At 46.0% G+C, this 27,921-nt stretch overlaps 1 protein-coding gene across 8 annotated transcripts in view; it reads left to right on the top strand.

Moving 5' to 3' along the window:
• Positions 1-27,921, top strand: part of LOC120948425 (protein winged eye) — a 277,477-nt gene that overhangs the window by 186,123 nt on the left and 63,433 nt on the right. For 7 of the 8 annotated variants that reach the window (XM_040364718.2, XM_040364719.2, XM_040364716.2 and 4 more), the window contains exon 3: positions 24,962-25,302. In XM_040364718.2, coding sequence (XP_040220652.2) covers positions 24,962-25,302 — 341 coding nt within the window. Of the gene's footprint in view, positions 1-15,503; positions 15,556-24,961; positions 25,303-27,921 lie in introns of all 8 variants that reach the window. The other variant, XM_040364722.2, reaches the window with a different exon arrangement.

Here is a 27,921-nt window from a genome sequence, read left to right as displayed (position 1 = left end):
CGGCATATGGTACATGTAACGTATTTTATTCTTTTCGAAATACAAGCCTATCCGAATATTAAGAACTGGCTAAAGGCTGGAAAACTGGCGCAACTTATTGAGCTCATTAAAAAAAGTTCTAATATGAAATATTATAAGTTTATCTCACTCTTACCCTCATGGTTACCGTATTCAAATTCATCTTGGCTGCATACTTGTGCAAGATTTATGATAGACGCTCTTCAGGTTTTGGGCAGTGGATCCTTAATGATTTGCGTATGGTTATCTGAGCTCCCCGATCGGGTTCGAAGTTCTTCCGTACGCCTGTCCTTGTCACGCTCACGGCTCTTCCGCGCGAGTTATAAGGCCCCATACATCAATCATGCTCCGTGATGTATTGAGAACATAAAAGCCCATCTCATCCAGAATCGCCAACGCCAACTCTCGCCAGCTGCTCTGCTGCCGCTGCCGTCCTTGAACCCCAGGAAAGCACTGCCTAGCTTGTCGATATTATTGATTAATACTTATAAGGCTCGCTTCATAATGGCTTTTCGTACACACGGCTTTATGGCTTTGCCAGCTTTAAATTGAACGCTGGACGCTTTCCGATAATATATTTTGGAGAACTGGACGCTAGCGGCTGTCTTTACTGGAGTATGCTTAATCTGTCTGTTTAAATTCTAATGAGCATTTTATGTGTTTATCAAAAAAAGAAGAACCAAAAACAACTGCTCCGCCAGGGATTTATGCAACAAATAGCACAATTTTTCGTTTCCGTCGCCGATGGGTTCAACCATTTTTGCCATTGGTGGAGAAGTGTAACGCACACTGGCCCCCGGACGGCGCATATCGTGGATCGCACAGGATCGATCTATTTAAGCAGATAAAGATAAAATAAATATGATTAATTGCACGCTATAAATCATTCAGGCCCTAGCGCACTGAGCGTGCGCCCTCGTTTCGGTAGGGTGAAATTGCCGGTACCCGCCGCGGTGGACGGGTAAAATGTGACCAGCGTGACAAGCCCGGGGGGAAGTAAACGCGAGGGTCTTTTCCGTAACGCTGTATGGTAGAGAGAAACAGGGAGTCCCGAGTTCCGTTTGTGATGGCAATAAGATATGGAGTGTGGTGTTGCTGAATTTGCTGAAAATTGCGTTGCATTAAGCGTACAGTTATGGGCCTGGGAAAATGTCACGATCATCGCGAGATGCAACCGAAACAAAAGATAGAATAGAATGTAGAAATAGAAACATCGATTGTCATTTATTGATGAGTTTTTGGGAATGTCCTTTCTTCTAGGTAAAGCTTGTTAATGTGTATCCCATGTAAATAAGCCATATGTTGATAGCGTCCAATCGACACCAAACACACGTTCCACACGCACGCCCGCTCGGCTCCATATGTGTATTGTTTTACATATTGATTAGCTATTAAGTAAGGCTCTAGCCTAGACATCATCAATCAGTCACAAGAGTTGTGCTTTGCGCCGTGCTGCTGCTATTACCTATGCGCCCTGGTTTATCTCTACTCGTCGACTACATTAATCGTGTTTTCCCTCGCCCTCCTTGGGCTTACTCCATTCAAAACCACGCTCTATTCGAAAAATGCGCTCAAGCATTTCTCACACTCCCCATGTGGCTCCCCATGTTATCTGATCCTGGCCACTCACTCGTCGTAGGTGCTTGAATTGTTCTTTAATTCGTAAAAGAAAGCAGCAACCCGTCGTCGTCATCGTCTTTTTATATATCAAAATATCGTCTTACTCACTCGCCTGGTTTCATTTTTTTTGCGGGTGGAGGCAAATTCGTGAGATGAATATTCAGTTCCAGAACGTGATGCATGCTCTCTTCACCGAGGCAACCGAGCAGCTAGGGTGTCTCCTATAACTAGGGAAACAACACCATCACCTCTTTTCGGGTGGCGCACGTCTTGCGTTGAATGTTTTTCGATCGTTTGTTTTAAGGTTTGATGTCCTCTTTCGGTGTGCGTGTGAGTGTGTCTGACTTAATGTTCCTTCTCCACCAGTTACGCGCCCGAAGAAAATAATAAAAAAACTCTCACCCATTCACTTACCCACTGGAATTGTCTGGCTGTGTGGCGCGAGGAGTGCGTATAAGCCCTAGGTTCAGGGTGGAGCGAGGGTTCCGTTTATGTTGCACTGACGATTACGGGGAGTGCATAAATTTCCGGCTTTTATCATCCCCGAAACTGCTCACGAGATAGCCGAATGAATCTTTGCTGCCTCATAATGACGATAATTCTTCGTCCCCAAGCTCACTACTGGGCACCACACCCCACACTCCCTTACGCTGCTGGTGGTGTGGTGGCCTATGGTGTGGCCGGAGCTGGGCGAGATAGACGCGAGACGCGCGAAGAATAAAACAAAGGAAAATTGATGACGCTGTATTATCGGCAGGCGCTTGCCGCCGGTTTTCCATTAGACGTCGTTAGAAGCCGAACGATGGGAAACGCATATCAAGTGGGATGGAGCATCCGTCGTATCGCATGTACTGGGCTGGCTGGCGCTGTGTATGAATGTGTATGTGTGTGCACCCGTTGCAAAGTGGAAGGAAAAAGGATATCGTAGGCCCCCCCAGCACAGCTTCAAGATGGCACGAAATAAATCTATATTTTTTTTACACAACGCGCAACAACCGTCGGGCGGCTTCCGTAGGCGCAAACCAGACGCGGCCAAGATATAGCTTGCCCGCCGCGCTTGAGATCAATCGAATTGCGATGAATCGTGGCGACTGCCGCTGAAAGCTTAACCATGTTTATAACACGTGCTATTTTTTGCAAATGTTATTAGATGCGTGAAAAATACGCCACACCAACATCCCATCATCATGTTGCGTGCGAGGCGCCCGGGAACAATGATGTTTATGGAGTGTAAAGTGCCTGTGTGTGTGTGTGTGTGTGTGTGTGTGTGTGTGTGCGCGCGGGATTGTGCAGATATATTTGTCGGTGTTTTGGTTTGCCAACCACTCGAAAAGGGGTTATGTGTGATATGGCGCAAGAACAGCACCGTGCGATATATTGTCCCTTTCTCGCTCGGGACACACCATGCAGCATCCAATTGCAGGGGGCTGCTGCTGCCGGTGCTGCTGAGGATGATGCGCTGGCGCTACCAGGGAAGGGGTGCGAACAATTTATATTAATTGATTTATCATTATCATTTTATGGTGCGCGAAGCTGTGCGCTGCGTCGTGATGCTGAGGCTCTTCGGCTAAATTTTATTCATTGCTTGGGATTCTTCCGGAAAGTGGGAGCCAAGGGACAGGAAGTGGGAGTTTTAGACTCCAGCCGGGATGTGCTTTTGCAGCCACCCTCGCGCCTCCCCCCCCCCCCCCACAACGCCCGCAGACCTTTGCGGCAAAGTGGACGATAATGACGTACCGCACACCGCAGCGGAAATGCAATGCTGGCCGACCGAACGGAAGTGACTGGGCGTGAGGAAGGGGCGGCTGCCTTTCTGTCAGTTAAGCAAACTGACAGCACATCCCCGTAGTGACAGTTTGCCATCGAATGATGGTGATTGATTTTTCGGCGATGTGAAAACACAGCAGCAGTACCGCTGCGTGCGTGTGTTTGCATACGCCCGGCGGAACCCAACGGAAAATGTGTATATTATGTTGCTCGGATTGTGGGACGACGGGCAATTTGCCCCCGAATCGCGCGGGTGTGTAATGAAATTATTTAGTCAACGAGCCTTTTAAGCCCCCAAACCGCCGAGTTCCTGTACGCGCGCCCATCGTCCTCTCTCTCTCTGTCTCGCGTGCGTACCCGTCATTTGGGTCCGCGCCACTATCGGGCTAATCAATCACTTTGGAAATGCGTTGGTCGCTTAAAAACCCGACCGCTCGTTATCGCCGCGCCGTGCCCGTTGCGGGGAGGGGAGGTGCACGCGTACATCATTAGGGTGCGTGCCGCGGGCAGGGCAGGAGATTCAGCTGGCCGGAAAGGAAATGAGCCTTGGAGCGTCTCGCATCCGGTGGGATTTTTGTATGCGATTAGCCGTGATAGGTTTGGAGGTGGGGGTTTAGGGGGAAATGGCAACTATGCTTTGAACCTTTTTTTGACGTGAGCTCCTATCAAAAAATAACATCAGAAAAATGCTTCCAGCGCTTGGTGCGGTTTAAAGCTATTACGCAATGTCGGCTGTGTTAGCTTTAAGGATTTTTTGGGGTTTTTTTTGCAGACCGAAAATCAGTGAATTTAGAGCGTCTGTGTGCTTGTAAGATAAGTAACGTACGTCAGATTGTTTGAAGGATTTTTAATAGAGATAATTTTAGAAAACAATCGAAACGCCAGTGAATTCGACTCGTTTGGTCTACTGCTACTTGAAAATACCGAAAGAAAAGACTCCCAAAAGGTTCAGCGAAGTACCATACCCGCCTAAGAAGGAATCTTAACCTCCCAAAGGCAAGCCTTCTAGCGTGTTTGCTCTTTTGCCCGGCCCCGCTAGATGACCCGGCATAAAACACGCATTCCATCGAACGTCGATTTGGAAATCCGGTTTTTGTTTTGTCACTCTTGGCCCCGAACCGTTTCATCCGTCTGCGAGATGGCCACGGGGCGTGTGTTGCTCGATGCCGTTCTACCGTTTGCCTGCCTCCTGATACTGGAAGGCATTATCGGCGTTCAGTATCTTTTCCCGTCGGGGGTATCACCGGCTCCGGTCCACCGATGGTCTGCTCTGTTGCTTGCATGTTTGTTCGGTCATCAATTTAATGAAAGTCGTATACTTTTTTATCACGGCTCTAAAACGGTGGTGGTGGTGGTGGAGCGCACTGCAAGCGGGAGAGCAGTGGTAGGAGCCATGGATGGGGTGAGCATCATCCGATCGGGTCAGAGCAATGGTCAGCGAGCGTCCGAATTCAACAGGCGAATTGCAATAAATCACCGAAATTTGACAGTTTCGATTTCGTGCTTGTGTGCTTCTTGTGTCGTTGTATGCGGTGCGGTTGTGTCAGGGGTGAAGATTTTCTTCGCAGACCCGTGCCCGAGATGAACTGTTGTGAGCGGCTGTGTGCCGCTGAGGGTGATTAGAGCTCGAGTGAGAAGCTCTGTGTGCACACAAACCAATATGTTTCTGTTTGATAACAATTGCAGTACATCTATAAATTGATGTAAGGATGACGCATGAGTCCATTTTGCTGCTCAATCGTTTTTCGAAATACATCATTTGCGCCGCGTTGGCATGTGTCCTGGGGGCGATTGAAATCGTTCTGCTGCACTATTAATTCAACTCCATTTGCGCCCCTAGAGATTAGCACAGGCAAAACCTCAATGCGGGCTCAAAAGGCAGCATCAGTGCGTAGGAAAATGAATACTCCCCTCACGTTAATAGATAGAGCAGTCGAGATCAATTTTCCTGCGATAAATGTGCATTATTTGCAATACAGTCACTCACCGGATGGCGGCAATTGCATTGAATTATAATGGGTTAGAACAATTTATTACCACATTTGATTCTCATAAATCTAGCTCTTTCGGTTTCTAGCTGGTTGTCTTCCATCCTGCCACCGTTTACGCCGTGCTAGTTTTCTAGTTCCCGTCGGGGGACCTTGGATCCAGTGCTCCAGAGGCGGAGGCATGTAAAGCTAGAGAAAATTTACGATCAAAGTACGCAAAGCATTAAAACTAAATTCACCGTCCAGTCTAACGCCGTAGCGCTCGTTGACACTGCCCGGTACTACTTCCCCGTCAGGCGCTTCCCCGTCCAATGAGGTGTAACGATGAATTGACGCCATCATTGTCGCCCTTCTCATCATCATTATCCCGTTCCATTATAAGGGAGAGAGAGAGAGGAATGCACTCCACAGAGCCTCCCTTTTCGTCTGGCAATGTCTAAACATCTCAAAGCCCGGAATATAAATTACCAAAAAAAAAAATCTGCAATCTTCACTGCTGCACCCTTCGCGCCCGGTTGGGACGCGACGAAGACGCGACAATGGAACGCTGGGAAGACCTTTCCCAAGTTCTGCTCCCACCCAAGTACACGCAGCACGAAACGCAATGCTCGAGAGCACGTACAGTGCAGATAGCTCCCCCCGGGCCGTATAAAACTGCCGCCACGGCCGGCCCCATCATCATAATTCACTCAGCCAGCAAGTGCGCACCAAATGGAATGGCCCGGGCAAAGCGCCGGGGTTTTGTTGCCGGGCACAACACGGGTGAGTGAAGACCTTTGGCTATTTTCGCACTCCCGGACGGGCCTGCATTCGGGACCGGTCCGTAGCGCCGCTCCGCTGCCCGAGTTGAAGGTTGGCGCCACCGCCGGCGCGTTGCTTCCCTTAGAATAGTGGTGCGAGTGTGTGTCCGTCTGCTAGGTCGAGTCGAGGAATGGTCCTAGAGAACAGCGGATTTTTGCTGCTCAGGGTCTTCGTTTTGTGCAGCAGAATCCATCAGGTTCGGGGGGCTGTTTTGAGGTGGTAACTGTGTTACTTAAGTACTTTTAAAACTCGGATGTATTTATTTGATGCTCATCGGTAAGGGTTCTTTGCCACGCGCTGTCCCACGCCCGTTACGGTGCCAACGGCCAAGGAACCATTGTAGCATATTTATGGCGTCAGACAGCAACAATATTTACAGCGCCACTATCTCTACCGGCTTGACCCCAACCGCTCCCCGCCGCAGGGATCGAGTGACGGGCATTAATCATGTTGATTAGATATCAAGCCGATTGCAGACACTGGGGGCCAAGTACTCAGCGGCGGAAGGACCGGCGTGGATGGGCATAGATTTTATGGCTTCAAAAAATAACCCATCGCTCAACAGGCCCAAGAAACGGGGGCACCCCTCAACGGTTACTGTCGGCAAAGGCTTCCAAGATCATCCGAGACTCGGTGCCACAACCACTGTGCCTGCCTGCCATCGAGCCTGGCAAGAAAGCGTACGCCATTACGCATAGAACGCGCTGTGCACTAAATTTGAAATCTGATTCCATCAGCACGCTTGTCCGCCGCCACGTTTGATAGACGTCCGAGTCTAAAAAGTCATATCGTATGCTGCTGCACGATGCTGCCAAGTCATTGGGCCAAAACTTTGACAACTGAGATCGTTCCAGTTCGAAACACACACTCTCTCACACACACCTCATCAATGTCTTGGAATGTCTCAATTCTATCTCTCATATCTCTGGGAGCACAGCATGCAAAGGCGGGCGCGCTCTGATCGACATTATGCTTCAATTAGTTTCCATATGAAAGGAGCAGTACGTTGGGAGAGGGGATAGAGTACATCCACTGGTCCCGTGAATAGCAAACTCAAGCTCTCGTTTCATTCTATAGTGAGTTTGTGTTTTTTTGGTGTTGTCTATCATTAAGTTGGTCCTTACAATTGGTGTGTGGACGAATTTGTACAGTTATAGACATCTACCCGGAGTGGAACGTGTGTCATTTTGCTTGTTTAGGTCGTTTTTCAAATGTGTTTTCCGAGAAAAACAGATCCGTTTTGACAGGTGTTAGTTTCAACATGTCTTTGTTACTCCCCCCCTGTATCCGGGAGGGTGCGGACGGGTGTTGGCAGTGTGGGTCGAATTTGTAGTGAAACTCTGTGTGTGTTGGACGATTGTTTTCTGACACTGTGTTTTACTTATTCCGTTCCTTTTTTTATTGGAGTCAGCTTCCACCCTGCCGAGCACGAATGATGGTGGTGTGGGGTGTGGGGCGTGCCTCTCTGGCTTCTCTCCGGCTGATGACGTTTGTCTTCGGCAGTTATTATGCTGACCGAGGAGAATCGCGCTCGCTGCGGACCAGTTGCTGCAACGGCAGCCAACACGTGAACTTGTTGCTTTCCCTGGAGCTGCTGTATCTTGTTTATTTGCCAAGCACGATGTTGTTATAATGACCCGAAGCGTGAGGAGAGCCCCCGGAACGGTTCACTGTTTGCATATAATGGCAAAGTTGGGTTATATTTGTGTGTACCTTTTTTTTCACTGTAGAATAGTGCTGTTTGAATGTTTGTTTGTTCTTTTCTTGTTTTTCGGCGATATTACTATTGAATTAGAGTGTTTTGGGTAGCGACAAAAGTTTGAGTTTATAGTTAACAGAGTTTTGCTGTAAAATCGTGTCCGTGTGTTTGAGGCGTGTGATACACTCAAAATGGTGTGTTTACAATCCGATTTCTTTCGTAGAACCTTTTACATCTGCCTAACTATGCAAGCCATCAACGACAGTGTTCAAACAAGTGTGCATATCATCATAACAGCATGCCACATCATACGCCCTTTCAACCCCTCATCTGTTCCTTTTAATGCGCTCCATATGGTGCGGAAAGAGAGTGCTGGGAACGATTATGCCTTCAGTATGCCGTCTGCCCTTTTTCGGCTTTCGAATGGCATAAAAGCATCCCGCTAAGCCATATGCATCAAGCAAGGGGGAGCCCCATGCTCTCTAAAGATGTAATTAGTGAAAAGTGTTACCAAGACGTTAGCGTATGAAGCCAAACAGTGAACGAGCAAAGAACGTAGAACGGGCGAGCAATGTTGCTCGAATGCGCCTGTCGTCGTCGTCCTGATGGCTCTCGTTCCACCATACCCACTCATACTTATGTGCGTGATTGAAAAGCTGGACGGTGAAGTCGGAAGCCGGAGGAAAAGGCGGGCAGGTTCTTAGCAGTTTTTTTCACGCGAACCATATTTCATGCGGCCAATGCAATTTCCTAACGTACCTAACTATGCTCGAATTACGCACTTGAAAAAGTTTGCACCGTATTTTATCGTTTCTTGGTATGTGTGCGGACCAGTTGGCCTGCTTTTCTTTTTTCTGTGTGTGCTGTCATGTTGGGTGGAAGTTGCGTTTTTTTTCTTTGTTTTCAGTTGTGAGACGCATTTTGCTATATTTTTTTTCATTTTGCTGGACTGAAATTTTCTCCACGCTTAGGAATGGGAAGCGAAGGGGTGGGACAAGAACAGCGAACATTTCTTATCAACGAGACGACAGACGAGTGAAAAATTATTCACCCAATCATGAAGTTAGCATGATTTTATGAGTGTGTGTGTGTGCTTGTGAATGTGTAGGTGTGCCCAGCTTCCATCGCCGTTTTGTCCGATGATTTACAGTTAATTTGAGTTTCGTAAACTTTTACGCCGTTTCATCGTGCCCTGCTGATCATGCGATGATATTTTTTTGGTATCTGCATTGCTTTTTTTTGTAAGGTGCCGCTTGATGACGCACATGCGCACAGCGTAGAGATCTTTAATGTTTAGTCGTCAGGAGAAGAACCGGCTGCAGCAAGTAGATGGGAAGATGGAGAGCCCTTTTAAAGGCGTAGGCACTTAATCCTTCCACCCTTCGAATTCCCACCCGCCCAGAGCTTCCGGGCCGAGCCAGGTTCCGGATTTCAATGCATGTTCGACGCCATTGGGCGAAAGGATGCGTCGGAAGGAACTAGAAATGCATAACAAAACGTCACCGGAAGCGGACAGCAGCCCTGTCGGTTGTCGGTGACGATGGCATGATGGCCTGTGACTGGTGTGGATTTATGTTTCACACATACACACTCGTACGTACATACGTGCGTCCTCCCGCCGGAGAGCAATTGGCATCCAGTGTACAAACACCCAGGACATATGGCCGTCGGATTTCCAGCATCGGTGTTGTACGATTCCGGCCTAACGGCGCACACACGGCAGAGCATCGGAATGAGACACGAAATGTTGTGTGTGTGTGTGTGTGTGTGTGTGTGTGTGTGTGTGTGTGTGTGTGTGTGTGTGTGTGTGTGTGTGTGTGTGTGTGTGTATAATTAAATCAGAAAGTTGTGCGATTAAATTTCTTTTCCGGACCATTAATTTCGAACGCGACGCGCCCTCCTCGCGCTACTGATGGAAGCCATTTTTGGGAGCTCGAAAGCTTCGACGGCGACACAGTTCCGTTTGTCTATATCGCGAAACTATGGCCCCTCATCCTTACGGATAAATCCTTTAATCTCACTGCCTTTTTGCCTTTGCCGTCGTCGTTTGCCTCCGGACCATCCGGGACGATTCCAGCTCGCTGCGTAACTCCACTCCGTTTAGGACGGCGAGCTTTAATTGCTGTGACGCAGTATGACGCGGTTGCGACAAAACAAGCGCTCGCGGCTCAGAGCTCTAGTAATTGGAAAATAATATCATTCCTCCTCTCCTCTGCTTGGCCTGCCCCCGTGCCACGGTGGCATTTGTTTCTGTCTCTTTCATTGTCATTCGTGCAACTCGAAGGTACAAAACTAAGGATGAAGGCATGTTTCTGTACTTTTGATAATTAACCTTTGGAAAATTGGAAATGGATAAGCAAAGTAAAACTATTTGTGTGTTTCCATGTTGTGTGCCCCATCGTGATGCTATTGCCCCGAAAACTGCAGTTGACTTTTATCGTAATTCCTTTTCATTCAATCCCGCGCAGTGCGCTGTGCGGTTCTCACAAATATTATTGGATTTATGCTTTTTGCGCTCCTTTTTTCCCTCCATTCCCATTATGTTGAAATGGATAAACACCGCGTTGCCGTTTGCCCCGGTATTGCACCGGGTGAGGATGTCGATTGGAATCGTGATCCGCGAACCTCCCATTCCACTCCGGGGGACTCGCACGTGCCCACATGGGCCCTCCCGCTACCCCTCTCTCGCTCGCTGGTCCCATGGGTAATACAAAATACAGAATAAAAAAGGATCCGATAAAATAACGCACCCAAAAGAGACAGCAGTGTAATGCTGGGGAAGAGGCAGGCGAAAGGATACGCAGAGGGGGAGACTATTGGTACAATTTTGATAATTGGAAAAAAGCTGGTTACTGCTTGGCTGCGACAGAAGCCATTCGCTGATGACCATCGGTGCAGGGTTTTTTTTATCTTTCTTTAGCTCGTGTCCACTCGTGCCTGTGCAGTGTGTTACAATTTTTTGATATTCTATCTTTGGAGAACACAGCAGCAGCTTCCCCATTGAAGTAGTTTGCCAGTATACTTTGGCGTTTCGTTCTTTTTGCCAATTTTCATCACTCACTGCTTTTGCTAGTTCGTTCGTTTTATCATTTTAAGCGCTGTCGAACAGCTTGTTGTTGTCCTTTCGTTATACTGTACATAAAATTGCAAACGGAGAATGTGGTTCAATTTAAATACTTTAAAGAATGCTGCTGGCTTGATTTATATCATCGTTCTTTCTCTGCGTGGTGTATAAAATCATCCGCAAAGGAACTTTTCGTAACAGGCATAAAACATATATTTTGGCGAAAGAACGTTTCTGGAGCAGATTCGTTAGCGAGCAAACGATCGACAGTTGAGAAAAGGTTATTAAATTTATCAATTAAATGTGACGATTCTTACGATGGTGTGAAACAACAATTATAATTAAATCAAATAGAATAAATATGTCATGGTGTATGATGGGTATGAATTTTTCTAATTAGAAACACTTATGCTGTAACTAATGAACCACAACTGCTTGCTTTACATATTTCTCCTGAACCTTTTCTTTAAGCTTTCGTTTTGGCCATAAAAGTTCAAATGCCAGCCGTTTCTCTCTATCTGTGAGAGCACCAAATTTGGAAAAGATATGCAGCCAAAGTCTTGCCCATCATCCTTCTTCCGGGGTGTAACTTTTTTCTTCCCTTTATCCAATTATTCATCCCAGTGGGAGTTGGCGAATTTGTCATAAAAGTCAAACATCGTGGAAAAGGGCGTACGATATGACCTTTCTTCCTGCAGCACTCGCTGCGAGCGTTCGCTTTCATTAGAGAAGGAAGGGCGTCGAATGTTGTGGAAAATTGATTTCATCCGCATCGGGGCGTCGATTCGTTGAAGGTATGCTGCAAAACTGTGTGCGACACAAGCACACAAGCAGAACCTGGAGCCATGGGGTGGCGGCGGTGGGTATGAGCAATCGCGCTAGCCATCCCCTGCTGTAGTACCATGGATGGATGGGAACTTTTTGGGGGTATGGTCGCAAGCGTGGTAGAAAAACTCTAACGTCAACTCGCCGTCTCGGAAGCTGGCCGTGACGTGGATGAATTATCTCATTCCCCTGGACAGCTCTATCGTGGTTCGAGCTTTAGGGAAAATATCACAAACAAACAAAAAACAACCACTACAACCGTGCCAAAAGGCAGGGGCATCATCGTTCTCCAAAAGGTTAGCGCGCTACGCTTAGCTTCTGGTTGGCTCCAAACTCCCGGTCTATCGTTTCGCGTGAGGCAGACTTATCTTGGGCCCGGAACTGGAGGAGTTCGGAAGCAAATTTGCTCCGTTTTTACTTCCTTGTGATCCCGCGATCAATCCAGACCAATCGGTCTAATTTTGACCGTAACTACCCGAGCGTTTTTTTTTTTTCGTTTATTTGGCTGTTGCACTTTGGCACAGAAGCTTGGCTCAAATTACGCTCGGTATTTTCCGTTTGATTTCACGTGGATAGAGCAAACAAAAAAGCAGCCAAACTGTTACGGAATCAATTTGTCCCACTACCGTGTACCGTACGTCGGCTTCTCTTTGTTTTTTTTCCTCACGTGGAAAACTAGCCGTCGGTTGGCTGCTGGGGATGCACTTAGAACGATTCACCCGGGTAAGCCAGAGCATCGGATAAAGTCGCAAGCCCCCGCAGTAATAGGCCATTTGTAGCAGTTACCGTGGTCTGTCCTGCCATCATTACCGAACGAGGTCGGCCTGCTCATTCCGGCTAGCGAGGCACACGATCATGGCGAACATAATCTCGTTCTTTATGGATAGTAGTGTGCCATCTCGGGCGGTGAGATTGAACCTTACATCCTTCCCGGGCCTTCAGTACCGGTAGGCAAAGCAGTATCGGGAGAAGATAACATGAACCATACTGGTCGCCTACTCAGTAATCCCAACGCAACGTGACGGGTAGAATGCTTTTTTTCTTTCAACCGTCCATGTCCTGATCAAGGTTTTTGCTTTTTCCAGAGCATTATGGCTCCGTTCCCTTATTAGGCGAGCAAGTCGAGCGTGCCATAAATATGGGCAAATGTTTGTACATCCATCCGCATCCATCCTCTCGCGTCCTCCCCATTCGCAAACGCTTTCTGCAGAAACCTAGAACAACACGCCCTCGTATGTTCGTCCTATTGCTCCCCGATCCTGCTGGGCTGAGGATAACACTGCCCATGGTTGTGTATGTGTGTGTGTGTATGTTTTAGCCACTGCTGGCACTGACAGCCATTAATTTGTGATACTTTTCAGATCATTATATTCCACGAGTTCGTACAAATATTTTCACAAATATGAACCAACGATATGTGGTTGGTTTTATCCCTTTTCGTTTGTTTGTTTTCTTGGGTAGTCTTTTTTTGTGCTTTTGTTTGTTTGCTTCCTTTGCTTGGTGCATCCTCCGGTTCATCCACAGGCAAGCGGTCTGGCACTCGTTATAAGCGCCTGGCCATATGGAAAATGCTGGAGGGTCGATCTTATCATACGGTGGATTCAACTTCTGTCGTAAGCAATAAAACAACAGGAACAAAATCCCCCTTACCCTCGTGACTGGGACACACAGGCACACACACACTCACACAAACGTACATAGGGATACAGTGATTCTGTCCTCATTTATGTCATGTCATGCTCCCTATTTCCTGGGACCAATTTTGTTCATTCTGGTTCGTCTTCTCTGGCATAGCAGTAGTTTCGCATGTGACGAAGGACAAAAATACAAATTTTTGTTATAAATTGATTGATGAACCTTGCTCGCTCCAGCAAGAGCAGTCCAGGAAGTCGTCAGACGAGATGCATAGGAAAATTATCACAAACACATCAAACCGTTTGAAGTTGTTCCCCCTTTTATTCGGACGGTTGTTCGTTCCGGTCTCCATATCCGGCGAGAATGGTTCATCGGTTGAATTTTTCATCAGCCGTCGCCAACCCCTGCGTATTGTTGTATTATTTGCCGAACTCTTCCACGATGACACCTGTTGTTTGATCACGCTCTCAAACACACACACACAAACACACCATCCAGTAGTAGCAACAGCAGGGTCGTCCGATTTGTGACAGCAATCGAAACCGTACCGCCAACAGCAGGACACTCGTCAGGATATCCGGGCTCGATGATAACGGAAGAAGAAGCGAAAAATCGGAAAACAGCCAAACGGAACGGGTTTTTTTTGCTGCAAGTCTTCTTCTTACATTTCACTGTTTTACAGTGGGAATGGGTTGCACTGGTTCAATCGGAACCACCCGCCACACACACACACATACAAACACACCCATACCTAGCACTGTCATCCGTTGTGGACCGGAAACTTTTTCGATCTCAATTTTATTTGTTTTTGATGTCGATTGTGTTGATTGCGAGCGAATTGTGTTGATGCTGCCGGGTCGGGTTGTAAAGTGTTATCACACTCGCCATGCTCCACTGCAAATGTGGCGCTCGCGCGCGCGCTCCGCATCCGCAGGAAATATCGAAAGTGCAAAGGAACAGTCGGGTAAGGGTCGGGAAAATAATTTCCATTCCCATTTACACATCGTTTTTTGTAACACATTCACTCTCTCTCTTTCTCACTGTCGTGTTGGGACTTATCTCGACCAGAGCTGCCGCGTCGTGTTTGTCTTGCAATTGGCAGCACGGTAAATATATGGATTAAGTGGATTGGGGGTTGGGGGTGGTGTGTACGCAAAAGAGTGGCGGTGGTGTGTTGTATCCTTGTTTTTTTGCTTTAGCCTTTTCGTTGGTACCTTCTATCAGAATGTCTGGATCTCTCTAACCCAAGGGAAGAAGGGTGAAGGGTGTGTTTCGTAATTCGCATGATATGCCGATGATAAATCGCCTAATGATGAACCATCAAATAAGTTTGGCGTTCCGCTATTCTGCTCGGTCTATTAAAACTTCCAACACCATTATCAAGTGAGCTCGTCAGCCACCGCCAGCTTGCCGTTGTTTTCTCGCAGTCAGTTCAAGGGAGAAAGGCTTATTGCCTGGTGGTAGTCAAGCCGAACAGCAAATTGATGAAAAAAGCAACCACATTTTCTTCGACGGCCTGTGTCTTGTTGGTTGGCATGTAGCAAACTGGTGACGTTCTTTCGTTCTCGACGTCTGATGAGACATCAAATTTGGTCTGGAAGCGTTTTGTACCCTTTGCATGAATGAACAATTTTCAGAATGTGTGCGTGTGTGTGTGTACCTGCTGGTAGATGACACAATGCTTTTTCGCTTTTTTCCACACTTGCACGGGCCGTTCAGTGAAGAAACAAAGAGGGCAGTATAAATAAGGGATATAATTTGGGGACAAATTCACCTTTGACGATGACAAGTGGATACAAATTACAGGGTTTCATGGCGTGTAAATCGTTGATAAGGGCATGTATGTATGTGTGTGTGTGCCTGTAAAGTGTATAGTTTTTCACTACATAAAGTAAGCGTGTATGCCAGATCAGAAGTTTCCTCGGAAAAGGTTGATGATTTTGCAATTTTTGTTTCTGTTGTTTGATAATTTCATGGGTTTCTGTTTGTTTCTCGATTGAAAGTTCCTCTCACGTTTGTATGCTTTCCGTGTCCGTTTTGTGTTTTGTTTTAACTTCCCTTCATTTTTTCCACATGTTTTCCACAGATCTTTCGCGCGTTCGCGGATCAATCCTTGTGTTCTAGCTATGTAAATGCTGGTAAGCATTTTATTTTACGTTTCGCTCCTTTCCTCCTTGCTTCTTGGGGTCTTTCGGTCGGATTCGGTAGTTTTTGGTTGGATTTTTTTCTGTCGGGCTAAGGATGGTGGCACTCTGTCGTAAAAGGTTGTGAACTAATTTTCTTTCCCAACACTTTATATTAATACGTAGTTTGGTTACACTAAGTTAAGGCCACTTTAATGCCATTTATAAAACACAACTTTATTTACAGGCTGTTCTGCAGCAGTTAACTCATGCACTCATGATAGTTATATTTTCTCTTGTTTTACAATTAAGAACAACATTTTTAGCAACTAAATGTGTAATTATAACCTTTTTGTTTCAGTGCTAAAGGGTAATTTTAACCTTTTTGTTACAGTGTTCCATCGATAAAGAAAAATAATTACCTACTCCGTGTTCTATATGCCTTTTTCAAACTATTGTGTGAAAGGTGACTTGTAATTGAAACGAGAAATGCTTTAAAACATATTTAACAGCACCTTTTGTTTGTCCATAGTTTCTACCAAAGCAGCACTTCCCCTGCCATTCTACAATAGTCAATACGAACGTTCGAAAACAATACGTTCACGATTGCTCTGTCCAGGAAAACAAGGATTATTTAGTCACCGGGGAAATACATTTGCCGTGCAATTGGAAGCATCAGCATGCAACAGCAACAATTGACAATGCGTCACGTGGCAAATGCGAATCGCGCACTGCAAATCAGAATCCTCAGGAGCTGGAAAAAACATATGCATACATAAAACACGCTCTCTATATATGCGACTGAGCTTGGGAACACTAAAGCGAACACCCGAATAGATAGATTTACTTGATTTGGCGTGAAAGCTTTAAACCATATGGGTAGAAACCAATTGCACCGAGATGCAGCTCGGCCCTTTTATTTACGTTTTTTTTGTGTTGCCCAACACATGCGCAAGTTTCCATTTTGCCGAGGATACAAAAACAAGCCTTCAGAAGCCATACGCGTGTGTATTTGCTCGCAGCAGATTGGGCACAGTACAGGCACGCGTTCGTCTATGTTGGGGCTGCTGCATTTTGCGCGAATGGTTGCTGCTGCTGCTGCCAGTTGGTGAACGACGGCTGGCTTTTTGCCAGGCGTAAATAAATAATTCATATTTCAATTCCATCCAACCGGTCAGAGCTGTTGGCCACGTGCACTGCAAATGATGAAAATGGGGAACAAACATGAAAGACAGTGACGAACGATGGGTGGAAAAAGATAACGAAATGTGGAAACAAAACAATGCAAACAAACAAAAAAAACCCACGGGTGAATGGTGCGGGCGACTGTCAAAACTGGTTGGTCTATTTATGTGTTTACGTTTGATTTTTGCCTTAAGCCTTTCAGGCCTGTTTTTTTACTGACTCAAAAACAGGACATATGATGGAAATTTGTACAACTTTTAGATTCTTCCAAAAACATTATGTATTGAAACCATTGAAAAAAAAAAAAAAAAAAAAAAAAAAAAAAAAAAAAAAAAATTGCACCTTCAATATCATAAATCCTTATTTGTGATATGAATAACTATTTAATTCAGAACTTTTCGGTAGTTTGACTTCAACAAATGATATGGGAATTATAACTGTCTGCTTTGATAGTTCCGTTATAAACAAATTCAATGTTTGTTTTCACTTGACATAGATGACACATTTTTTTTTTTTTTCAAAAATACCGTTTTCTGCACAAGAATCATGTTGTTTACCAACCCGATTTGTTTCGTCAACGCTACGGATATGTTTGCCGATTCGACTGACATGTCGCAAGAGCATCCAGTAGCGTGCTTTCTTTCCTCTGACAAACAGCTTTAAACTTGTTGGTTCGCATGAACGTAGCGTTGTTTTTGAGCTCAAAAGGCTGTATGTGGACGTTGTTATTTTTTTCTTGTTGCTGTGGCCATGATTTGAGTATAGCGTGCGTGGAAGCTTTCTACATCATGCTCTATCATAACGCTCCTGCCAAGACGGACGCTTCTGTTCCCGTTTAGCAGCAGCAACAGCAGCAGATGCAATTTAGGAAAGATGCATTTATGAGCGATCCGCACCATAACAGCATCAAAATGCAGGTAATGTGTGTGTGTGAGCTGGTTTTCGGTTGGGTCGATGAAAAGCCCCCCAAAAAAGTGATGCTTTAAATGAAAGCATAACAAGTGGTAAGCACAAAAGCTGCTGCTGCTGCTGCTGCTTGCACTGCATGGGTTTGCTAAATATGACGTCGACAACGCGTGTATACATTCTTGTAGAGTTTTGCAGGCCAGTGAGCATTCGGCACCAGACGTCTTCTTGGTGGTTTACTTAGAGGACGGAAGCCGCAACGCGCAGGGGACTGATTACTCCGTGGAGGGCACTTGTAAGGCACCAAGCACGAGCAGTATAGCAACGAACAAAAAAAAACTCGACAGACAGGAAGCGTCGAGCGATAGCCCGTCATCATCAGCATGCCATTATGTTGGCACATTATGCTACCCGCCGGGTGATAAAGGGAGCGAAACTGTTTAGCATTAGCAAAGCGGGTGACAGGCTTGAGGAGACAAAACGATGGTGTGTTCGGAAAACTAAGGACATTTGCAAGGACTCTCGCACTTGAGCGTGTTTTCCCCTTGCCAGGCAAAGACGACACTGTGCTTCAAACCCATTCATTCAGCACCCAGTGTGCAGAACGCTCTCGTAGCCGGAATGGTGCGGAAGTAGTTTTTGGGTGAATAGAACGCTGCCGACGGTTATGGCCGCAGCATGACAAGCATCCGTCGGACATGTTCGCCCTGTGCATGTTTTGCGGTTGCGTTCAATTTTCTGCTGACGCACAATTGCCACTGCATTGATCTTTCGGTGGGTTCGATTATTGGCCGGGAAGTGGGGCACGTATCTCGTACGGTGGCAAAAGAAGCAATTTCCTCGCATGAAAGTGAAGATAGAGGCATCCGCTGATGGGGCACAGCCATATGCGGGCGCGCTCTTACGATGTTATTGCTTTTTGATGCGCAGGGAATAGGACAGAGGCTGTTCGGAAAAGAGGGTGTGTGTGTATGTGTGTTCGATGAGTTTTTGACAATGTGTGCTCTCTTTACCGAACAGCATTGAAACTCATCTTATGTGCCGTACAGTTGGCGCTTCTGAGGCATCGTAATTGCCACCGTAACATGTAAAGGGCCTAACCAAGGGAAGTCCTTTTTCTTGTTTGTTTGATGCAGCATATTAGTAAATGTGATCGTTTACCGCCACTGTTGTTCCTTTTCTGTATGGAATTAAGGCATTAAATGTTTAAACTGCTAGTGAAAGACAAAACATGCTTTATAGTTAAAGCACACTCTTTGTCGACACATGTGTCGGTAATATTACCTTCACGTAGATTGATGTAAAGAGAAAAAAGGTATGTTTGAATTAAAGTTTTACATACCAATGGAAAGCTTTTATTCTCCTGCAATACACATGCATTATGCTTTCTGACAGTGAGTGCTTTATTCATTACGCTGATGCTAATTGATTGTTTTGACATCAGTATTACTGTTCCCAGAAGCAAATGTAGCGAAATTTACAAATGGGAAAACGGAGCAAACAGTGAATGCATTCGAAAACAGTGGGTGACATTTTATGGAAAGCTCCGTGGCTTCGTAGCTTACTTGCGTAAAAGCGCAAAAATCTGTATCGTCATCACATTGCCCCACGACTCCCTTACATCCAAATGCGCAGCAAACGTGCACTACTTTGATGCTAATTAATTCCCCCCCGTCCGTCCCTAGAAATGCACATTTTTTACGCGATCGAATCAGCAAACTAACTAATGAATAAATATGCCGGAGAAGCACGTCAAGCGCACTCGAGCTGTGCTTTGCACATTGCATGTTCTATTGGAAAACGTTCGATATTGCCGTTGCCTGCTACGTATGGAAGCGCAACTATGTTGGAAGTGCATGTTGCTGCCGCTGATGATGATTGTTATACCCTTTTACTGCCGCTGTAAGGTACGATTGTGAATGTATTTAGCAGCTTATTTTGAAACAAAAATGTGCCATGTATTCACGGACAGTTACAGCGAAAACTCAACCAATTAGCTTGGTTTTGTAATGCCTTTGCCAATCGGGCTTTATTGGACGTGTTTTATCGTTATCGTTTGATTTATTGAAATGTCAAGGTTCAATTATGCTATCTACACTAATGGCCGTATGATTATGATCTGAATAATGACTTATCTCGGGACGGTGAAAACTAAATAGATAAAACATACCCGTGCCAAAACGCTCAACACGTTTCAACCATGCTATTGGCAAACTGCCTAGCTAGTGCTGCACCTTGGCAAATTTCCCTAACTGGAATTTTCCGCTCTTTTTTTCAAAGTGTGTGTGTGAGTGTTTTTTTTACTGCAAAGCCCCCAAGGGCCATGGGTTTTTGTGGTCAAAGTTGAAGCTGAACTTTTAGAAGCTTCGACCATTTGCCACACCCCTCAGCATCGGGCCATCGGTACCTTTGGTCGGGAAATTACCATCTGTAGAGATCTGTGCGCCGTCCCTCCCAGTGAAGGTGGGATTTGGAATTTGCATTTCATCCGCTGCGGTCACGGAGGTGCGGCCCGGTAGTGGAGTGCTGTGTGGCTCAGCATATAACAACAATGAGTAAGAGCAGAGAAAGGGCACCGCAGCGCTTCGGCACAACGGTTCGCATTGTCCGTTCGGGTTTGAAATACAAGCGGCGCATGGTGTGTGTGCTGGTTTTGTTTTTCGCTCGCCGTGTATCTTTCCTTCTCCCTCGCTCGTTCTATGCTACTTTCAGCTAAACCCGTTCCTACACTACTACTGCAGCGTACAAAAATTGTGCACCCACTGGAAAAGAAAGCAAACATAAATTTCAGTGCTAACCATTATGCAAAAAAAAAAAACAAAAAGAAAACAGATAACGGCGGCGGCGGCCCTCGGATAGGAGAACGAGTTTAATGGTCCCTACTCTCGCCCACCTTCCGCCGCAAAACCATCAGCTGTCCTGTGGAAGGAGAAGGGTGGATGATTCGTTCTAGGGAGTGGAAAACTGGGAAATGAGGGTTAGTCACGATTTTCTGCAGTCAATGGCTGTGTCCTCCCGTGCCGAGGCAACGGGGCATGCTTTAGGTAAGATTTTTGTTTTTTTATAGTACACTATGCCGACGGAAAGACATTAGCTACGCTACTGGGCGTACACGGGTAGCATATTGGTCCCAAACCGCAAATATCACCGTCGGTCTTCGACTTAAATTAGACTTGAGGTTCGCCGAGATAGCAATGACGACTAGTTGCACTGCTGGTCTATACATGTGTGAGTACATGTAGCATGAACATGGAGCTGTAATTTACTAATTAAATTAGCTGGCACATCGGGCCTCTGCCCCCGATGGTACACGAGTTCCAGCTGAAGTTTCTTAATTTATGTGGAACTTCTGCTTCATCCACGGACCGTTCTCAATGCTGTGTAAAGTGTAGCTGCACCCCGGCCATGTTGAGTTTAATACTAATATAATAGCACCAAAGTATATCGGCTGAACCATGGAACAATTAACAGTGCTGCTGCTGTTCCCTTTGTTTCGCCCCCGCGAGATGAGGTTATCAAAAATCAACCTCCAAGTGTCCAGCATTATTCAGCAGCTCCAAACACTACCCCAACTTTGCGTTGATACCTTTTAATCTCCTGTCGTGTCGCGTAGGGCAAACAATAAAAAATGCATCCATTGTTTTGAGGCTTTAGTGCGCTTGGCGAGATGGCAGCATAAGGCAGAGGTTGAAATCTCCGTCCGCTGCCCCCCCCCCCCCCCCCCCCGTTTCTTTGGCTTCAAAAGTGAAGCAAAACCACAGATTGCATCGCGCACCGTGCGCATCCCGGGGCGATGCTTTGTTTTAGTGTGTTTGTGTTTTGTACCTATGTATGTGTGTGTGTGTGCTTTTGTTGCTATTGCTTTCGCTCGATGGTGCTGCACCGTACCGTAGATGATGATAGCAGATAATTCGCAAACATTGCAACAGACAGGCTCGCCGCACACCCACGACGTTGATGAGCTTATCTTACCTTTCTACTTGACCGTGGTCGGCTGAGCGAGCGAAAGCGAGCACGGCGGAGGCGCAAGGGGGCATGTTTCGCTCGGGGCTAAACAATTTCCACTTGGCTGACTGACGAACGCGGGGAAAAGAACGAGTTTCTGTTCTGTTTTTTTTTTCTCCTACTCGAGCTCCAATTAAACCTGCGTCTTGTCCTCGTGCCCTGTCGCGTTACTTAAATGTGGGCGTGAGTGTGTGTGTGTGTGTGTGTGACGGTACCGAGACGGGGCTTTTCCTGTCAGCAGGCATGCGTGAGTGGGTGGCACTTTTCTTTGAATTTCCACTATCATCCCTAACCTCAGAAATGCAGCAGAAAAAGGGTTGTGGTGCCGCCTATACGGGGTGACCACCGTTCGCCACAACAGACCCCGAATGGTGGCAACCCCCTTTGTTGTGCCTGGGAAGAAGAGCAAACGTTGCAAACGTAAGCCGAGGAAACCCCCCATCGTGCTTCTTCTCCCTTCGGTGCGAACTGCCGGTTACTGGGCAGGAAATTGCTCGCAACAGTTTGTTTGACTTTCTGCCTGTGTTTCTTTGCGGTCGGTGATTAAAAACAGGAGGCCTTTAATAAGAAAGAAACTCTGCTTGTCCAATGGACTTGGGCTCGAACCCTTTGCCGGTAGCGAGAATGGAAATGCCGGAGACAGGCCTACACATACACACACACACACAGACGCTGTAGGACTAAAACAAATAATGATTGATCGTGGGAATTGCTGCATACGCGCTTATCTATTGCTGTTTCTAACAAGCTGTTTCTGTTTCTGTGTACCATGTAAAGTTGTGCAAACTTTGGTGAAAATTAGAACCAATATTGATCGATCGACTGTCAGTCTAATTCTATCCCGTCCTATCCAAAGAAAATATGAATCTGATTTTGAATTATGACTCACTTTTCTATCAACCCGTTCCTCAGGCATCCAGCTTTCTTCCGACAGCTGTAACTTCTGGCTTGTACGTTAATGATCGAATTATGTCATTTTCATTGGCTAGTGGTGATGGTGGTCGAGGTTGGGGGCAGTCTTGGGACACAATTGTCGTTGTCGCAGCCAGCTGTTTTGCAATCAATTTGCTTCCCTTTCCCAGCCTATCGCAAAGATTTCTTTGGCCTTTGGCTCGAAAGCGTACCAAGGAAGTGCACAGCTCTGCGTGAGAAGGTGGATAACGAGCGTCAGAATAAGTTGGTTAACCGACAAAACCAACGTTTCAGCTTGAGCATACATTTTGCGGGCGAAGGTTCAAGATAATGATGGTGGTTTTGTTTCTTGCGACTATTTTTTTTTTTTGCGTAATATGCCTTATTGTTCACTTTCTTTCATTTCAATTGTTTCTATAATTGTACTGTCGGTTGCGGTTGGCAGCAGGTCCTTGCTTTTTTGCCTCCGTTTCTCATTGCCTGTGATTTGCCCCGGGAACGTCTTCTTTATCGATTGATTATGGACGAAGGTTTCATTAATATTTTTTGAGCACTCGGCCAAAGAAGCATGTGTCAGATGCAGCATCGCCACAGGGGGTGCATATGTATGGAGGGAGAAAATATCTCCAGAAAAGAAGGAACTGCGGCGTATGAGCTTCCGTTTGAAGGAACACTTTTCCTTTACAAGCGTCAACGGCAGACAAGTAGGGAAGACTGCTTGTGCGTCGCTTTCCATTATCCTTATTTCATTTGGTTTTATTGAAAAGCGAACTCGACTCAGCTTGAAATCGATTCAATCAGAAGCATATACAATCATGTACAAAACTTGTGTAAATAATCAAAATAATGATTTTGATGGCTCGCGTGATTGTTAAACCGTGTACTCTCCACCATCGACGCACCATACAGTTCACATTTAATTTAGTAAATGTTATTTTTCTCGTCCATCTGCGATGTAATTTTTATGTGAATATACTTCCCCTCCCTTTGCTTTCCGTGCGCTCTTCGTACGCCATGCGATGTGACACTTATCAGCTCGTTCCTTCGATTGCTTTCCACATTACTTTAAGTGGTTGTTGCTTAGCAGAATAGCTTTCGGTAGCTACGGGCCCCTCACAGTCATCGCGCAAATGTATGCGCAGCCCGAAAAAAGTCCTCAGAATCATATCGTCTTTGTGTGTGTTGCCCTCGTTCGCCTCGTCTCTCTTGACCATTGGCCGGCTCTCTTTGTTTCCATTGTCGTCCGTTGGTTCCGCTCGTTAAGCGATCCATTACTTTAATTAAACGTTAAAACTGCCCTCAGGCCTACGGCAGCAGCAGCAGCAGCAGTAGCAGTACACGGCAGAGTATAAGAATGTTGCCCAGCAGCGAACCTTAAAAATAAAATTCGTGTCTTTTTTCACTTTAAGGTAAATTTGTGCCGAACGCAAACACACAGGGGCCGTCTGATGGGGAATCCCCTTCATGCAATGGTTAGGTTGATGGATAAAATGAATCAAAATGCCCAAGAAAAGCCTCGACGGCAACGGAACAGACCCCCATACTCCTGAAGGATGTCCGGGTAGAGCGAAAGTGTTTGAATACATTTTCTTAAACGATCGTTATCATGTGCAATATTCATCATACTAAAACGTAATGAATCGCCTCCATCGCCCCCAGTTTCTATCCCCAAGTTCAATTGTCGTTCGTCTTCGCCAGACCTGGATGCGATACCTTTCGCCTAAAACGTGCTTAACCCTTTAAAGCTTCCCGAAAACAGAACTAACTACACAAAGGAGGGTAAAGAGAGACGAGTGCCGGTGTGTCCCTTAAACCCCCTTGCCTGAAATGCTGGGCAAACAAGGAAAAATTGTGAAAAACTCACGTTCACGCGTGAAAGAAAAACTTCATTTCAACCCCCTTCCCGGGCCAACCCAGTTTTCGTGCGGAATGCAACGTCGGAGGCTGCTGTTTGTACTTTAGAAGACATAAATTCATTGTCAAGAAAGCGTCGCTCTCGGTCGCCTATCTTGAGGCCCGAGCGTGCAGACAAACAGCTTAAGTATAACGTCAAATATTTGCTCGCAGTGCTAGAAACAGTCGAGAAGATGTCGTTTTTTAGCAAAAAACGATGTACTTTTGCGCACTGTTTCCGTGTGGAAGCAATATTTTTGGGGCGAATGTACAGCGCCTGAAATGATGTGACTCTACCGATATAAAACAGGCAGTAATAAACCGTAGAGCGTTGAAAGGTTTGGGAAGCAGGGTTAGTAGCTGCTGTAGCTCTCTTTGTACTAACATTTTGGGTGGGTTTCGGATCTTTTCGCGCTTTTTTTGTGGATCTTTGGGGAGGTGGATGTGTTATATTTAGCGTTTTAATACTTGTTTTTGCTATCACACGAGTTTTAACAAAGTTTTGTTGATTTCTTTACAGTGTGCCTTGCAGAGGCATGTTGGGCTCTACTGCTAATGGTCGTTTAATGGGCCCTGGTGTTGGTTCATCAACGTCATCGTCGTCGTCGTCGTCGTCCCTATCTGCCGCTGCTGCACTGCAACAGCAGCAGTCGTCGCACACGTCGCATCCGCAACACCAGCTCGGCCATCACCCGTTTGCGGGCCTTCCGGCACACCACCATCATCCGTTGCAGCCGCAACATCCTGCCCTTTCGTCCCATCACCATCATCATCATCATCATCATCGAAGCATTTGGCCATCGTTAGGTGCAGCAACTGGCCGAACTGCATACGAGCTACAGACCGCAACCAATGGCGAAGGTAGGTGGAGGTTTCGGGGATTTTTTGAATGCAAATTTAAACCTCACTCTATGGTGCAACCATTACGGGGCTTTTTTTGTATTGATTTGGGTATCGTTAAGCTAGAAAAAACACTGAATAGGTAAAAGATCGTTTAATGTAAGTAGCTGACACTGTAAGAACTTTAACGATTCGGTAAAGCGACATTTGCATTTTGTTAAAGTCACTCGATGAGAGGGGGTCATTCAATCATTTTGATGCAAACGAATTGGGACCTAGCGCTACAGCAAGCGCTTTCGATACTCTACCGCCGGTGGTTACAACCCATTGGAAGTTATTTGCTTCCCAATGGCAGAACATATTGAACCATGGGACATTCCCCTTGCCCGGTGTTCGAGCCACCGTCACGTTGATGCATCCGGAGTGGATGGATAGAAATTTGAATAATTGTACCGCTTATGGCCACGCCAGGTGCTAACTTTCACGCCATTCCGCTAGATTTCGACCGTTGTCCGTATCGAAATGGTGGCTATTTCCTTTTTTTTTCTTGGCCTCTTTCCATTGCCATGGGTGGCACTGGACGGATGGAAAATGTATGGGGGTTAAGCTAAATGCCTGCTCGACCTGCCCTGCCAGTTGCCTCTCCTGGCCAGACGCTGAATCCTTTTGCATCGGTGGCATCACTGTGCCAACAAGAATTGCATTCCTGTTCCGTACACGACTATAAAGAATGAACACGCTTATATACCCTTCGCCTTTCCCTATTAATAGTTTTTTTTTGTTCGGCAGGGGTCCCGCTATCGATCCGCCGAGGACTTGCTGTAATAGTTCGTTTTTATTTTCCTTATGATGAGATGGAAAGGGGGTGTACACAGTCCCCACAGTATTCAGTTTTCGTAGGGGTGCCGAGTGACGATGCAGCAGGACATTCACGGTTCGCTGCATGTTCATTGATGGGAGAAAGAGCTGAGGCAAGGCTGTAGACAGATTGGAACATTTATCATGGTCCGCTCGATGGTCTTTTTGTGCTAGGAATAGTTCGTTTTTGTTCGATGTTGGATAGCAATGTTTTTGTTGGAGCTAATGTTTTTATTTTATTTCTCGCTATCTCCTTTATGCTTTTGCTGTAAACGTTACTGTAGAACGATTTAATAGTTCTTTGCTTTACAATAGCATAGTTTTATATAATAACAAAATCATTTATGCTTTAATTGTCGATCAACAACAATTTTCGCCTTCATTTCTCTGATGTGTAGATAACTATTGTTAGGCTTTTTTGTCTTTTAATTCGATCTGCAATATTGCCACTCCACTGTATATCACCTGACGCTTTGCAAGCCGCTTGGCAACGATATGACAATTTCAAATTAAAAGCAATAAAGCATGTGTCGACTCACGATTGATGGATGATACTAACGGCTTCCAATCTGTCTATACACGAGCTCACAAACGCCCCGGTTCATTGGAGTACGAGCCTTTTTTTTCCTCCGTCGATGTAACGCATCATCCTTTAGTGGGTGAAGTTAATGCGTCACATCGATTGAGCGGAATTGTTACACGAGAAAACCCATCCGATGGAAATGGAAGGAAACGAAAAAAGGGGCTTACGATTAAAGTGATTAGAATGACGGTGAGGTTTTCTTTTTCGTTTTGCATGCCACTTCCATTAATCTAGAGTGTCGAGTGTGATCCCGGAAACAGCCGCCTCGGTCGATGACTACGCTTTCTTCGGCAGGTTCCTCTATCTTCTACTTCTACTGCTGCTGTGGGAAATCCTTCCGTTGTTGCTTGAACGATACATCACGAAAACGGCCAAATGTCTTTCGGGAGAAGTTTTTTCTTCGTAGATGAGCCTACATCCAATTGGCGTAAATGTAGACGATACCTACCGTGTGAGTTCATAAATCAAACTCGTCCGGCTTAGTTGAGCCTAGAAGTGGTAGGATGGATGTACAGTATGCGTCCCCAATGGCTTAGAATCCACTTTAGCAAGGGGCAATGTTGTCAATTTTCTTTTAACAAATGCTAACAGTATGAGGAAGAGAAATTCTGCCACGGCTCCGTCAGAGGCTTTGCCAAAATGAATATTGATGATGCAGGACGCTCGGAAGCACACTCTGGTTCTCCCTTGCTTCCACGGCAGTGTATGGTAGTCACGGATCGCCGCATCGTCGTCCCGCTGACTGTGTGTGCTTAATATTGATCAGCACCACCGTCCATATTCCAAGAGCCGGCACCTCTCTGCAAGCCTAAATTGCAGACGTCCCTCAAGAGCCATCGATTACTCCTAGGATTAAATTGAATCATCTGTAGCACTTCGGGGAAGCGAAATTTGCATGCCCGTTTGCGTTTTTGTTTTTAAATTCTACTCCAAAGCACCTCCAGGCATGGTTGAAACAACCACATATTTTAATTTAAACAAAAAAGTGTCTCCCCGGTAGCGTTTTACACCACCGACATCGGGAGGATGTCTACTTTGAGACCAATGTCCACTTTGTTCGTATTTTTATGCAGTTCCCATTTTTTTTTCGATGGTACAATATATGAAGTGCTTTGCTCGGGCCCCAGAGGTAGTATTTTATTTCCCACCCTCACGGAGAGAAATAAGTGTGAGATGAACATAAATAACGTACACGGTAA

The sequence above is a fragment of the Anopheles coluzzii genome, chromosome 2 (assembly GCF_943734685.1).
Source record: "Anopheles coluzzii chromosome 2, AcolN3, whole genome shotgun sequence".
Lineage (NCBI taxonomy): Eukaryota > Metazoa > Arthropoda > Insecta > Diptera > Culicidae > Anopheles > Anopheles coluzzii.
The sequence above is the reverse complement of the archived record's forward strand: the minus strand, read 5'-3'. Positions and strand labels throughout refer to the sequence as shown.